Source organism: Nesoenas mayeri (assembly GCF_963082525.1).
Source record: "Nesoenas mayeri genome assembly, chromosome: 5".
NCBI lineage: Eukaryota > Metazoa > Chordata > Aves > Columbiformes > Columbidae > Nesoenas > Nesoenas mayeri.
The window spans coordinates 17849353-17865826 of NC_137548.1; the positions used below are offsets into that span (position 1 = coordinate 17849353).

Below are 16474 nucleotides of genomic sequence, written 5' to 3' on the forward strand. Positions count from 1 at the left end.
ACGCTGGGATTTTAGTCTCTGTCTTGTGAAACTTCACTTCGTATATTTAGACAATCTCCCACAGCCAGCAGCTTGCTCTACTGATCCTTGAGCATTGTGTTAGAGACAGGACTCCAAACAGTCCCAAATGCTTCTGTCAGTGGTGAATGTAATCTGTCACCTAATGGGAGACAGTGCTCGGTGCCTCACAGGAATCAGTTAGGGGGAAAATGAGAACAAAACCCAAGAAACTAACTAATTCTCTTTCCCTAGTTGTCTATGAAACTAAAAACTACATTAGGTGAATTTAATATATCTAGAGAAAATTTTTTAAATTGAAAATATTTTTGAATTATTTTGTTGGTTTGTTAGTTGTTGTTTTAATTTTACAGGTACTGATGAAGCACCAGGAATGTTAAAAATATAAGACTAGTTTGCTGCCCAAACTAGGAAGGTGGTTTTTTTTTTTTTTTCAATCTGCCTCATAAGGAAACCTTTCTTATTAATCAAGAAAAAACAAAAAAAGTAAGGAAAACAGTGACCCAGATTTCGGTCTGCTTGATAGCAGAACTTTTTTGAGCAGTAGAATACAAAAAATACCCACCACTAGACAAAATTGTTAGTCAGCTGAAGGTCCTTATTGAAATTTTGCTTGATTGCTTTTAAAAGCAGCATAGATATGTTCCTTCCTAGATTTACTTTTGCTCAACTTTATGTTCAAAATTCAGCAATTCTTATAGAACTGACTGAAAATGGTGTCAAATGTTTCTGCTCAGGAAAGCCTACAATTTGTTCATATTTTTTTCCTGCAAAAAACCAAAGAATCCATCAATGATGATGATGATGACTTCTTTTAAAACAGACCTGGTCTTTCCCATGTTAAAGTATCAACTATTTCTGGACTTTCCCATGGTTGCCTGTCCATTGAATTTCAGGTGTCATAAATAGACTGTAACTTATGTCATTTATAGTCACTATATGTCATTGTGTCACTATAATTGACTGTTATTTAAAAATAACAATCACACCAGTTCATATGCAAAATAAATTAGTTAAATCAAAATCTTCACTTGTGCAAGTCCAACCTCAAATCTCATGTCAAACAGCGTCCTGATCCCATATTTGGCCATGTGAAGAACACGTTTCCCTCAAATATTGCTTTATAGCTTTCCAAACATGGTAAGCTGAATCAATTTTGGTGAAATTCAAACTCTGTCTAGCCCATGCCTGCCAGTTACACAGAGACCTGGAACCCCTGCAGCTCCAGTTGCACCCCTGGAGCCTGTCATGGCTCTTGACCTACCTGATCTTACTGTTCATCTCCAATGGGGACAAGCAGCACCAGGGGTGCACGGTGACTCCCACGCAGCCTCCAGCCCTCTGCACCTCCAGAGAACTTCCCACTAACAAATACTGCTGGCCTGGCACTCTTGGGACCCCACAGAGGTAGGCACGCAGGAGACTTTCATCAGTAAATATGATTTGTGAAGACAATGTTTATCAATAGAACACAACCAGAAAGTGCTTTTAAAAGGTTGTTATCATTATCTTTATTTTTCATTTGGAAAATGATAACACACACAGATCCATACTGGGGCTTGGGGCTTCACAATTCAATGTTTTACAAAAGAAAAATAGACGTAGATACAGCCTGTAGCCCAAAACACTTTAGTCAAAGAAAACACAAGAAGAAGGTAGAATAAGGAACTAATGAAATGTATGTAATTCTATATTCAGCTTTTAATTTACAAACTAGCATTTTGCCATAACACAATTTATACCTGCTATGTAGAAACATATTTTTTGACATTCCATCACTGAAATTGCTTTCCTGTGGTGACCATCCACTTTCCATCTTGCAACGTAGCTATTTTGTTCTGAAATACTGAAGCAGGACAACAGTTGTGCTGAGTTCTCAGATTGTTTGCATCTGAGAGAAAAAGACCATACCGTATACTTCTGCTTCTGTGCTAAGAACAATTTAGGGTTTTTAATAAAAATAATAAATTCAAGGCATTACATCTTAAATGTAGAATTTTAGTAATAACTCAATAACAGATATTTTAAATGTTTTCTGTTTCAGATTTATGCTGATGATGCTATGATCTTTTCTAAAAAACATTTTATTTAGATATTGGCAATTGTATTATTAGTGGGCATTATCTTCACAGCATTTCCAAGACAAAATTATGATGGAATCATAAAGAACAAAGAAACATGAATTCAGGGGGAACAACAAAGGGTCACCATTACAAAATTCAAATACTGCAACTGCTACTTCTTCCCAGGTGGAGGAGCAGTGTTTAAAAATTATGTGCAAGAAGATACCCAAAAGATAAATTATTTCTTTCCCTGCATGTTTACTGACCCTCTTACAGATGTTTATGTTAAAGGTAGCTCCTGATTTGATGACATATTATTAATCTTCTGAAATGTTTATTTTTACATATGTAACTTCTCCATTAGAATTTGAGTTATCCTTTCCAAGTTGGTTTTCAAATATGCAGAAAGTATATGTTTAAAAGATTTTTATGCAGAGGATTTCAGAAAATGTAAAGAAATCTCTTCTCACCATGCTGTTCTAGTCAGTATTAAACACAAATTAACAGGTAGAACTGAAATATATTCTTATAGATTATCTTATTATTTTTTCAGGTTCCATAACCAATGAGAACTGTAAACCTCATAAATTAATCCTGCATTTTGTTTAGATAATTGTGAGTTAAGATTTAATAACAAGTAATTCCTATATAGTATCAAGCTGCAGTGGCAATTAATGAAATGGTGTGTATTTACACCATCTTTGGTAGCAATGTCCAAGTATGCTCTTAGTCTTGGCTTCTTGGAAACAAGGTTATGACATGGATCTCACACTTCCTGCCTCTCCATCCATCATTTTCTCAAAATATCACCAACCATATGGGTCTAAGAGAAGCGTATTACAGTCCGAGTTACAGATAAGATACTTGAAATCTTGTAAAATAAAATAAAATAAAATAAAATAAAATAAAATAAAGGTGGGGGGATTACATGGGAGCAAAAGTTAGCAATAGGAAAAAAAGCACTCAGTAACATCTTACTAAAAAGACTTACAAATACAGCCAACAGGCACAATAATAAATGTGAAAACTAGAAATACTCATTGCACAGGGATAGGACAGCTAGTGTAATTCAGGTATCTCGGAGTTCCCCTCTCAGAAAAAGGGGAATTTTCACTATCAGATGAACAGATGACTCAGACATGTTCTCTGCATCCAATACCTTCTGCAGTGCTCTGAAATTCTTCAGTCTTTGATGACGAGGTCTGTGTATTGAGAGAAAGTGCAGCATTTCCAGAGAGGCACGCAGGAATTCAGAACAAATACAGCCTTTGCATGGCTATGCAGTTGCACAGAATTCTTAAAAGGAAGCTCTGCTTGGAAGACTAGAGTCTTTTCAGCATTGTGACATTTAAGATGACGGTATGGGTTGGAAGAGGTGACATTTCTGTTGAGGGGATCCATATGCATATTATGTAGGAGGAAGAGCCAGAGTTTTAACTGCTGACCCACACAGGTTCAGGTTTGTGGTTCAGGTACAAGAACAGAGGTCCTGCTTCTAGGGGATCTCCATCAGGATGTGAACACAGCAGTGGGAGCTGAGACATGATCCACAGGGTACGCTGCAAAACTGTGCATGATGTGGGAATACGAGATGTCAAAGTGCAACAAACAGTTCTTCAGAGTGGTCCTCTTCTGGCCCTTTTCAATTTCTTAACATCTTTTAACAATGAAGACACCACAATTACGGAATGTGGCATTAAGGTTACTTCTGGTCCTGATGTTTTGTTCTTCCATAGCTTGCTAGCTTACAATACACCCAAGGGGTATATTTTATCTTACAGATACAGCAGGGTATAAGAAGTTTGTGTTGGATTCCTTGTTCACTGTGCAGCCCAGCTTCCTTCTGAGCTGCCTTACTATTTATTCCCACTGGTGTGACCTTGTATTTAGCTGTATCTGAACGATCCCATGTAGGAGGAGGAAGTCAGGGCACAACCAGGCCATCCCCGGCTGACCATGGTGTCCCCCACCCTGTCTGCTTGAGCTGCTCATCCACTAGCTCTTGAATCAAAATTGTTCACAGCTCAGAATTGTAAGTGTCATTGTTTGCCTTAAAAATGCAGTGATGACTGAGAGGTGCTTACGAGCTCACAAACACGGGCAGAGCTGGGGTAAGACAGAGGCAGCTGCCAGTCAGCTCCCAGCTGTCCCAGGCTAAGCCATTCCTTCTCCTCCACCAGAGCCTTACACAGGTCACCTTATCCTTTTCTGAGCACTCTGTCCTCAACTGCATGTATAAACTCTTCCAGGCTCTCTGAGACATACACAGTTTCTGTTCACAGAGATTTTACATTGACTTTCTAATCATTACTACAAATCCTAAATGGCATCAGTCATACTTGTGATTTCTGCACAATTGTCTAGAATCGTCTCCACTGATTGGTGATTCATTCTGACCCACACCAGTCACCCCATTTCTGACCCATGCAGAGTGAGCTTTCTTCATAGAATACAATATTTACTTTCAGGAAAAATACCCAAGAACTATCCAAGTATATCATATTTGCACCACTACCCTTACAAGTAACTTTGTAATTTAACAAGAAATTAAACATTTTTTTTCCATAAAGCCACATAAACTGCTGCTTCTATATTCCTTTCTTGTAATTCCTTATTGTATCCTGTATCAGCATTCATTGTCTGTGATTGATGTCAGATAAATCAGTCTATAATTATCCATGTTTTCACTTGTGCGATTTGAATATTTTTAGTCACTCTTCACGTCTTGCAGAATTTGCGCAATAATTTAAGCTTTATTAAAAATCAATATGATACAAATACACCACACATATTTTCAAGGATAGAAAAAAAAATTAAACCGTTCTATTTTTTGCATCAATATTTTTTAAAAATCTAGATATAATAGGCCTGTAATAATGTTAAGATTTAGAAAACTTGACCTTTTCTTAAAACTACCAACCATGCATATCCGTTGACATTCTCATCCATTTTTCTATGCTTTATAACTTGTAATGCTTGCTAGGTTTGCGTTTTTATAGTTCTTGTATATATTTATTTCAAACTGGTGTGTTCACTTCCCCACTAAACTAGAATTGTATTTTTCCGAATCTCCCCTCTTTCTTGATCTCAATACCCTGACTTATGTCAGTCAATTTTTTCTTCATAGACTCCTCCTACTTCGATACAGTTTTACTATTTAATTTTTATTTTCATTCATTCATTTTCCACACCTTTTTTAGGCACAAGTCCAAACGTATGTCTGGGAACAAGACATAGCCAGTGTCCATGTGTGTGTATATAGTGTGAATTGTAACCTTGTTTGCACATACTGAATGTAGCCGTACCTAAATATTCAGGCAAGTACTTTCATTCTAGTAATTATCTTTACCATAATAGTCAGAAGTTATTAATTTCCCTTTCCTTTTTTTTTCAGAAAATCATGATGTAGGGTTTTTAGAAACTCTAATAACTCTTTAGTGCACAGCTCTGAGTTATATGTCTGATCTGTAGTTCCTCATAATAATGTAATTTTCTTTCCCAAAGTTATGAAATAAAAAGCTTTCTTGTTCTATAATCTTCACTCCTGTGCAAGATGCCTTCGCTGGTAAACCCATTTTAGACTTGTTCCTATTACACTGGCCCATATACAGTTACTTTCCTATGAACATGAGAAGTTTAAAATCGTATTCAATACTCCATTTTCTCACTTATTATTCAGTTCCTGGTGAGTCAAAACCTCTGCCAAGGCAAGCTCCTTGGTTATTTACAGGAACTAAGGGAGCCTAACCTTTTAACTCAGTTAAGAATGCCCTCTCATGATCCCTGAAGATATTTGCTTCTGGACATGGTCCTTCAAATCTCTGAAAATGGAGAGAAGGAATTGAGATGTGACCAGACACACTTTTGCCTTCTAAATCATGACCCTAAGAAAGATAAACTGAGTGGTTTTTTCTTTCACATCTGCTTTCCAGCATGGGAAGTCGCCCTCAATGCCCACCTTTTTTCTGGAATCACTGGGGTGGAAACATTTAAAAAAAAAATAATGCTCCTGGCAAGCGTAATAAGAATTGGGATAAAACCTGACAACTGAGCACTGTTGTTGGGCTGAGCATTGTTCAGGCTGATATGAAAATAACACAAGGCTAATGAAAAGATGATGAATCCAAAATTTTCATAAAGCAAACTATGCAAACTGAAATCTGATTGAACTTTGTGTTTTCAATTCACAAAAAAACCCCAACCAAACCTGAAAGAATCACCGCAGTGGACAGTGGTCAATGCTTAATCTAATGGCCACAGGAGGACACCATTTGTAAGTTGTAAATTAGTATAATGGTCCTACAGAGATTTCCCTAAGTGACATCAATCTTTTTTGAAGTCACAAAAATCCATCTCCAGAACTGCCTAAGAGAAATTCTGGCACAGGACATCTCTAGGCCTGTGCCCTTGGAGGCTGTGGGGCTTGCCAAAGGAAGGCGATGAGCATTTGCCATGTGATGGTTTCCCTTCATCGGGGCCATAATCTGCAGTTCTCAGATGACTGAATCTTTTCCAAACCTTTCGTTTCACTGGCCAAAACCATCACGTTAAGAACAACAGCCTACAGCTTCCTCACAAGGGGAGGCGCCGATCTTTTCTCTTTAGTGACCAGTGATAGAACCTGAGGCAATGGCAGGAAGATGTGCCAGGGGAGGTTCAGGTTGGACATTAGGAAAAGGTTCTTCACCCAGAGGGTGATGGAGCCCTGGAACAGGCTCCCCAGAGAGGTATCACAGCCCCAAACCTGACAGTGTTCAAGAAGAGACTGGACAACACCCTCAGACACATGGTGTGAACTGTGGGGTTGTCATATGCAGGGACAGAAGTTGGACTCGATGATCCTTTTGGGTCCCTTCCAACTCAGGACATTCTGTGATTCTACAAACTGAGCACAATGTACATTTAGCCACATTATGGACACCTGAACAATACTCTTGAAGACATTTGTATCATCAGCTCATCCTTAGGTGTCAGCAGCAGGCCTGAAAGCAAAGGCCAAACGGCTTCATCTGAGCACAGTGGGAAACCGGGCACCAGTTGTGGAGCCGGACAGTGTCTTTTTCATGGGGTGAGCAAAATGGAAGACAGAGAAAGGAACACGGTGCTCAACCTGAGGCTTCCTTGTGACGTAATTAATTCTGAGGTGAAAGCACATAATCTCACATAATTGGACTCAAACCAGCCCCAGTATAACTTGGATGAACAAATATCAATATTTCTTTGAACGTATTAAATAAATCAATCTAATCAAGTATATAAATTGCAATGAGTTCCCACATACGTAGCATATCCAGAATACACTATGAAATGGACTCTCGTGTGGTGATGTGCCTGTGGGGTCCCAAATGCACCGGTGTTTTTGCACATTTTAGGGAAATCTGTTGAACATATGTTCAGATATTGGCAGCAGTGGCAAAAGCGGAGACTCAACAGCTTCTGTTTGTTATTGCAATTGTTAGATCCCATCTCTGTCTATGGAGATCCAACAGCCGCTTTACCAGAAGCTGTTGAACTTGCAGATCACTCAGCAGCATGCGACAGAAAAAAAAAAAAGAAAAAAAAGAAAAGAAAAAAAAAAAAAGAAGGAAAAAAAAAGGAAAAAAAAAGGAGGGGGAGGGGGAGAAGGAAAATATAAAGAAAACTCCCAACATTTTGCGATAGGACGGGTCCAGTCAGTTGTGCTCAGTCAGAACACGGTCCCAGGTCTGACCCAGGCAGGCGAGGGGCGGGAGCAGCGGCCCAAACTCCCGTGCGCGGCGGGACGCGGGGCCGCGCGTTTCCCAGCAGCTGGGTCCCCACGTGGGGCCGCCCACCGCCGCCCGTTCCCGGCAGCGCCCGGCGAGGCCCGGGGCGGCTCGCAGAGAGCGGGCAGAGCCACCGCCGGGCGCGGGCAGCAGCGAGGCAGCCGGTGCTGACCCTATGCCGTGTGCCCTGGCCGCACTGCGCCCCTACTCCCCAGGCCCGCGGTAACGGCCGGACCAAGGCCCCACGCGTGTCCCGCCCGCGCGCTCCGAGAGCGATCCCAGCAGGGCGCCGCGTGGGGGCCGCGTGGGGGCGGCGCTGGGCGCGGTGCTGTGCGGCAGGGCTGGTGCTGCGTGGGGCGGCCAGGACTCCGTGGGGCCCGGCAGCGCGGGCCCACCCGTGGGTGCGGAGCGCGCCCCCAACCCGCTGCCCGCTCGGGGCAGCTGGCCCTTTAAATGCTGGCGGGCAGCCCATGCTGCCGCTGGCTGGGAGACCCCGCGCCTCCAGTGAGAGGTGAAACCAAGATGGCGGCCGCGCACTGACTGAGGCGGAGACGGAGCCGGTGGGAGCTGGGCTGGACGGGCCGCGCCGTCGCCGCTCGTCCCCTCGGTAGGGCAGAGCGCCTCTCTGCCGCCCGGGCTGCTGAGTGCCTGGAGTGTAGCCACGTCGCCGGGCGCGCTGAAGAGTCGGGACTGAGTCGCCGCAGCACCGGGAGGAGGAGGAGGAGGAAGAAGAAGAATATGGCGGCCGAGTCGGGCTGGGAGTGAAGCCGCCGCCTGCGACAGGAGCCCATGGGGGAGACGGGACGCTGAGCGAGCCCGCCCGCTTCATCCTGCCCCCAGGACAGGCAGTGCCCCCAGGCCCGGCCGGCCCGGCGGGAAGGAAGGCGGCTCCGCGGAGCCCTGCGCTGACGGACGGCGAGCGAGGGGCTTCGGGCCTGGGCAGCTGCTGCACAATAGAGCCGAGCTCCGGGCCGGGGCGAGCGGCTCCTCTCCCGCTTGCCTGCCCCCGCCAGCTTCAGCCCGGCCTCACCAGCCACTGCCTGCTTCCTTCGCTAGGGCCCCGGCCTCCAGGCTCGGCTGCTCCTGTCACCCCGGGCCGGCTGGCCGTGGCCGCCCGTGCCGTCTCCTCCCCATCGCTGCTTCCACTGCCGTGGATCCACTTCTCCTCCGAGTTCCCTTCTTCACCGCCTCTCCTGCCTGCCCTTCACCCTGCAAAGAGCCTCTCTTCTCTCTGCGGCTCTCCCCTGCGTAGGCTTGCTTGGCTTTTGTGCGGCGCCTGACTGTGGTTGGAGGAGCAGCCTTTTCACATCTTCACCTCTCTTCTTGTTCCCCCGTTTCCCCCGCGTCCCCCAATCCTCTGTTACCCTCGATAATGAGGATCCCATTGGAGCACTGAAGAGGAGTAAGAAGAGCTCGCTTGGCGTGCCCGTGTGGGGCTGCTCCCTTCTTTCGCGGTCCCCTCCCCTGAGGGGGCCCTAGCCCCCAACTAGCCTCCTGCTCCTCCAGCAGTTGCCAGCCAGAGCGGTGGCTGTGCTGTGGCAGGCGGCAGGATGACTGACACCCGGCGGAGGGTGAAGGTTTACACGCTAAACGAGGACCGCCAGTGGGATGATCGAGGCACAGGGCATGTGTCCTCTTGCTACGTGGAGAGGCTGAAGGGCATGTCCCTGCTAGTCAGGGCAGAGAGTGATGGTAAGTGTGCATGTCTGAAGGCACAATCTTTCCTCATCCTACCCAGGAAAGGAACTGGGCTCAGCTTTGTGTCTGTTGCCTTAATGTTTTACTGTGTAATTCAGGTGTGATTCCTAAAAGCAAGTAATAGGCACTAACTATGGTTCAGTCAGTCGTCTTAGGCCAAGTGAAAGAAATGGAAGATTGCCATCAAGTGCAAGTGTAGTAGACAGTTGGTTCATAGTGAATACATGGTGTTGCATACAAAATATCTTCAGGTGTTGTAAATCTTGTATGGGTTTGGTTATTGGGTGGTCTATTACTGGGTGCCCAATGTACTTAAGTTAAACTGATCATTGTGATATATCTTTCTTTGCATATTTCTGGAAATGATACCGTCAGGAAAGGAGTTATTCAAAACTTGGATCGTATTTTTTAGTATAAATTTTTTAAAGGTCATTGGATGGCTAACAGCCTTTTTTTTTTTTCCTCCCTTCCTTTTCTTTGGTAGCAAGAATTATGCAAAACATTCTAAAAGCTATCAACAGTTATTGAAGTACAGTTGTTATAGTAGTAAAGACAATACACTGAACAGAACAGCGTTTTCAGTGATGCTTTTTTAATGGAATAGTAGTTCTCAGTCGGTAAGCAGTTCTGAATCTTCCTGTAAATAAATTTGAAACGGTGCATTATCAACTTCCTTTACATTTTATGACAACATATGTTAGTAGTATAGGTTGAGTACTAGTATCTGCCCCGTAGCTATGTGTTTTGGCTAGTCTTGGTTGTTGGTTGAGTTCATGGCTGCTCTGACCAGAGTAGATTTTAAAATGTATGCTTTGCAATATCTAGCATATACCATTTTGCTAGTAAAGTCTGTCAGTGCGTGACTTACTACTTCATAGCTACTGTATCTAGTGACTTCTAGATATAGTTGTAGCTTGTGACTGTCAACAGACCTTGTAATTTTCTTTATTTGGCTTTTTCATTGTTAGAACTAGGATGAAGAGCAACTCGGGAATCATTAATTCTTACAGTTTGAGAAAGTTCTGACAAACTGTACAATAATCTCTACAGCAAATATCATAAACTGATATGGAGGAATCAAACTATCATCTAAGCAGAATTTTGATAATTGAGCTTTTGATAAGCATGAATCTCAGGATTTTGTAGGTCCTTGGTTGTACTTCAAAAAGTTAAATTGATACTTGATTTTATTTATTTTACATCAAAGAAGATGCATTTATAGTTTGGCCAACTTCATAGTGTAAGAAAAAGCATTCAAAATGGAAATACATTTAGTTTAATTTCAACATGAGGGAGGTAAAAACAAGGTTAGCACTAAATTTTTAGGCTAATCTTTACAGGATATTTCATTGTAGATACAGTCCTTTCTGTCTACATGGCTGCTGTGTTTGTGTTTTAAGACTGGCATCATATCTTCTGTACACTAAACAATTTACTGATTTTTTTTCTCCACTAATTCTTTTTAGAAAAAGCAAAGGAACTGCAGTTCATAACCTGCTTGTGAAGAAATAGCCCATTCAAAAGAAAATCCCTTTATTGACTTTCAGTGGGATATTTATGCTTAAGACTGATTAGAACCTCAACTGGTTGTTGCCAGCTTCTATGTTGTAAATTAATGTCTGTAAGAAGCAAAATACAAATTGGTATAGAAGATCGCAAAACAATGATGAAGTCATTACTTTGTGTTACATATCCAGATAGTCTAATCAAAGCAGAACGGGCTCAAACTCACTAATTGCACCTAATACACAGAACTACGTTCAGTAGGATACACACATTAGACTTCTCTCAAACAGCATGCATATACTTAGTATTGAATAATATACAGAGCTTAAGTTCTTAATTTAGTAGGTAGTATCAGTCCTGAGTGTAAATGTGTGCTCTATGTATAGGCTAGTTTCTCTAACTTGCTTGTGTAAACACCACATAAGATTTGATTTGTACTTTCTTTATTCTCAGTGTCAGTTGTTTGTGGGCTGATTTTGAAAGCTAAGGCAGTCATTTTTACATGTGAGCAAATCCTTTGGAAAAAGGTAATACCAGACTTGTGGTTTAGGTATTTATGCAATTCATGCATTCCCTTGCATGTTTTTTTAACTACATGAAGTTGTTGAGTGTGATTATTTTTTTTTTTAAATAGTTATCAAAAACATACAAGTACTAGGAACCTGACCTACACACCATTTGCATCCATGTTTCCATTGCGTTCTTGTATTGTCTTTGTCAGCTCCTCCTCTTTCCACAATGAAACTTCTTCCTTCCTCCTTTTCTAAACCAGCTTTTCCTCACGTTTGAGCTGAGATTCATCCTGTGCACGATGGCATGTTCTTACTGACTTACTCCAGGAAGCTGACTGAAAACCTCGGATCTGTCTGAAGTTGAAGGCTCAGTTTCCTGAGTGGGGGAAGCCGTGGGGGATGTTTGCAGCAGTTCCTGCTGTGGGGGAAATTCCCACTCGTGTTAAAGGGCCAGTTTGGCCGTGCACAGAGCAACAACAGAATTACCAGGGGTTCATTTGGCTGACCGTCTGGGCTAGCACATGGTTCAGTCTTTTGATTGTGCAGCTGTTACTTGGTGTATCTCCGTAGCTGTTTTACGAGTGGTTGAGATTTTATGGCAAAGTCAGGGTTTTCAGATAAGAGAGCTACAGTTGATATGCCAAGTCCAAAGTAAGCTGTCATCTGGAGTTGGAGCAATAAGAATTGAATAATAGTGCAATTTTTCTTATCTGGAGGAGTCTTTTTTTGGTCATGGGTTGGTGTTTTTTTAACACCATCTTAAAATAATTTAGAGCAGATAAATGATTTGTGTTGCTGTCTGAGCTGTTTAATGCTCCCAGGAACTAATCTTTAAGAGTCATTGCAAGCAATTTGAAGTAATCTGTTATAGTACAGAAATATCATAAACTGTTTTCAGATCAGATATGCTTTGAGACAGGTAATAGTATTTTTTTTTACACTTAAACAACTGTTAACTTTTTTTATTTAAAACCCTGAGAAGTTTCTTTGTGTGATTCCTAGTTGTAGTGTGTTCTATTTGAATTGCAGTAGAGCGGTGGCAAACTCTCATCTTACAAATCACCACCTTCCACATGAGTTTGTGTATACTCAGAAGCCTTTGATTTCTTACCTGTTTCTCATATGGTATTTTAGGCTGCTGTGACGTGCTTCATTCTTAAAAGGTCTTTGTGCTTCTAGATTTTTCACTGCATGGTTTCAGATCACTTTTTTGTTCTGAGCCCAGCTGGCTGAAGTGACCTCTAAAATGAACTTTTGTGTTCAGCTAACATGGGTTAATTTGAAAGTTTAGACTTTGAATTAAAGCCTACTAGTCTTGTAACTAAACTTTTTGATGAGCCAAAGTGAACTTCCCCATTGGAGGACATTTGCCAGCTTTTTTTCAGGAACCATCTGCTTTTATTCAAAAGTTGTAGTTTGCCATTTCTGAATTCTATATGTTAATGACTTCTGCAACACAGTAGGCATCCACATGCTTGCTGTTGCTTTAGGCTAGGTATCAGCAACCCAGTAATAGTGACAGAAGCCTTGGCCAAAAATTGGCTTAAGTTTTCTTTACCTTGCTCAAACTCAAGGGATGAATTTTATTTGTTTATTTTTAGGAAAGCAACACAGAAAATTTTGTGGTTATGTACTTACCTTAAAATGGAAAAAAAATGGGAGGCGGGATGGGATTTATTTTTTTTTTTGCTTGTTTCTTTTCTCCTGGTTCTCCCTTTAGTGTTTGGTTTGACTCTTCAGAAATGTGTCAGACTAAGGAACAGTGTCCTGTGAATGCAGAACAGTTTCTTGGACCTCAGTTGGAGCTGTTCCTAAGTTTCTGTGGATTGATTTCTGTGATTCAGTAGCAGCAGAACTGATTGCAGAACTTAAACCTCTGTGTGCATCTTGCAAAAAACACTTATTGAATTGAAATTTCCATTTAAACATAAGGACGTGTATACAGGTGAGGAGTAATGAGAGACACTGTACCTTTCTCCTTTTAAGAAAGGATCCACCTAACAGTTTGATGGGAAAGGAGTGGTATTCCATATCACCAGGTCTCTTCCATATGCATGTATGTAAACAAGTCTGCAGATTTGTTGTTTGAGACTATAGAATTGTTACATTTGATGTTCTCCAAGTATCTCTGAAAATAGTATTGTATGTTGGTATTTGATCTCCTTTGAGCAAGTCTTTCCCTACACACACATTTCTTTCACAGCATAGATCCTTGTTACTATACTAACAGAAAAACCCAACTGTGCTATATTAAATTACAGTGGCAAATAAGAGAATTCTGCAGATCAATGTTTTCTTCTGTATAGGTGATTTCAGATGTTACCAATGTTTTGCAGTTACAAGTTTATTCAAGGCTATAATTTAGAAAAAAATAGATCCCCATAATTTTGGGGGAAGGAGGCGTTATTAAAACCATAGCTCGCATTAAGGTGAGTTTTCAGGTCTTACCTGACTTTGAATAGTGTCATTGGGTCAGTGAAGATGAAATTTTGTTGGTGTGTTTTTATAAAGCAGACTCAGCATATTATAGGATAGTACCAAGAGAAAAATACCTTCATAGAAAGTAATTGCTTATGACAAATGTAGGAGTAAGGATCTTGAACTGTATTTAGGAATCAATACTGGTATTGACTTTGATTGGAGAAAAACTTCATTTGCTGAATTTTAAATTTCTGTAACCTTTTTCTGAAGAATATGTTTGCATTACAGACATCTGTTACTGTTGCCTGGTTCCCAGAAGCAAGTAACAGAGATGTAAGACTGCCTCATATCATGAGGGGGCCTGATCCTGTGAGACGTGCTGCATGAAAATAAAGTCAGGGAACTAACTGGCAGAACAGTCACTGTTTTTGTGTTGTTGAGACCTTTTGGGGGGGAAAAATTGCACAAATGGAGCATGAGATTCTTCAGAACAATTGATTTAGGGCAGTTATAGGTTATAGCACACAGTTTATGCTTTGGTATGTTTCTGTCTCCAAATTCATATTTTTCTAGTTATTGTCCAAAATGGTGAGGAGTAAGTTGAATCATGTGGTAGTGAGAAGCAAGTCAAGGCTTATAAGGTTTGATTTGTCTTTCTTGCAAGTGTCAGGTTTAGTAGAGAAGAAAAAATGTTCTTCTGTGGTAACTGTAGGAAGGAGGTAATTCTCTAGTGCCTGTTTCTAGCCTGGAAGATGGGATGTCTGCATTAACTTGTCTCCAAGATTTTTTTTTAATAGTGTTTTGTCAAACATGGCATCAAGTTATATATGATATTCTGCTAGTTTCAGAATTTCTGTGTCTGTAGATCTGTGTTCAGCAGTTAAAATATAATCTTGAAATTATCAATTGCTTTTAATTCTTATAATATTCTAGTTCATATTTGCTGCTATTAAATATTTCTAGACTGTAAAGATTTTCTGGAAGTTAGTCAATTAAGATAATATCACAGAACAATATTTGAAAACTTCATGTGGTTGAAGCTGAGGCTTTGAAACTGAAAGTAAGATTGAAGTGAAATACTGCCTATAACTATCGTAATGGAAAAGGGAATGTTATTTTTAGGTATTGACTAGGCAAACCCAAAATTCAAAGCTTGAGACTGTGGCCTAAGTACCACAGTGTATTGGATTAATCATTAATACTCATCTTGGATGTCTTCCTTCTCTCTAGTTTGTGATCTTCACTTTTTTCTTTAGTTACACTGTCACACTTAAGCAAATAAGATGCTTGTTAAAAGAGCCGATGCAGGTTAGAAAACTGGAAAAAGTCTTCGAAAAAGCAAGGGTAGTAATATGGTTTTGAGAGGAGATTGCTTTTTTTGTTGTTGTTGTCTCTTGTTTTCCACTTAGGGTTATTTAGTTGTTGTTCAATTTTGTTGTTGAATTGTATCTGAGTTTGTAAAAAGCATTTACTGCAAGGGCAGTTGAGACAGGGTGGTAGCTTCTCAAGCTAGGTTCATTAGTGAAAGCTGCTTCTTGTAGAACAGACTTAAAAATCAGGAAGAAGCAGCTATCACATGTAAGTAACTTTGTTAGTTTTAAAAAAAATATTTGTTATATCTGATTATCCCATAATAGTAAGCTAATTAATATCAAAGTCCTTGGTAAATCTTCTAAATTCATGAAGCAATAAACTTTCTTATCAGACAGCAAACTGTTCTGATATTTATGGAATTCTTTCAGCAAGTGAAGTTCTGTGACCGTGTTCTTCAGTCTCTCTTTCCTCACTTCCCCCAGCCTAACATCTTCATCAGTGACATAGACAGTGTGATCGAGTGCACCCTCAGCAAGTTCGTGAATGACACCAAGCTGAGTGGTCCAGGTGATATGGCCTGAGAGATGAGAGGCCATCCAGAGGGACCTGGACAAGCCCCAGAAGTGGGCCCATGTGAACCTCATGAGCTTCCACAAGGCCAAGTGCAACATCCTGCACCTGGGTCAGGGCAACCCCCAGTATCAATACAGGCTGGGGATGAAGGGATTCAGAGCAGCTCTGCCGAGAAAGACTTGCGAGTACTGGTGAATGAAAGATTGGAGGTGAGCCGGCGATGTGCACTTGCAGCCCAGAAAGCCAGATGTATCTTGGGCTGCTTGAAGGGTGGCCAGCAGGTCAAGGGAGGTCGTTCTGCCCCTGTGCTCTCCTCTGGTGAGACCCCACTTGAAGTCCTGCGTCCAGCTCTGGAGTAGTCAGCACAGGTAAGACATGGACCTGTTGGAGCAAGTCCAGAGGAGGCCACAAAAATGATCACAGGACTGGAATGCCTCTTGCAGGAGGGCATGCTTGAGGGAGTGGGGGTTGTTCAGCCCAGAGAAGAGAAGGCTTCAGGGAGACCTTATTGTAGCCTTTCAGTACTTAAATGGGGCTTATAAGAAAGAGGAGGACAGACATTTTAGCAGGGCCTGTTGCGACAGAACAAGGTGTAATGGTTTTAAACTAAAAGAGGGGAGATTTA

The 16474-nt window shown here is 41.5% G+C and overlaps 1 protein-coding gene across 1 annotated transcript in view; it reads left to right on the top strand.

Annotated features, from left to right (window-relative positions):
* Positions 1 to 9370: 9370 nt before the first annotated feature.
* Positions 9371 to 16474, top strand: part of PPP4R3A (protein phosphatase 4 regulatory subunit 3A) — a 43093-nt gene continuing 35989 nt past the window's right edge. The window contains exon 1 of the mRNA XM_080344805.1: positions 9371 to 9517. Coding sequence (XP_080200931.1) covers positions 9376 to 9517 — 142 coding nt within the window. The 5' untranslated portion in view covers positions 9371 to 9375. The remainder of the gene's footprint in view (positions 9518 to 16474) is intronic.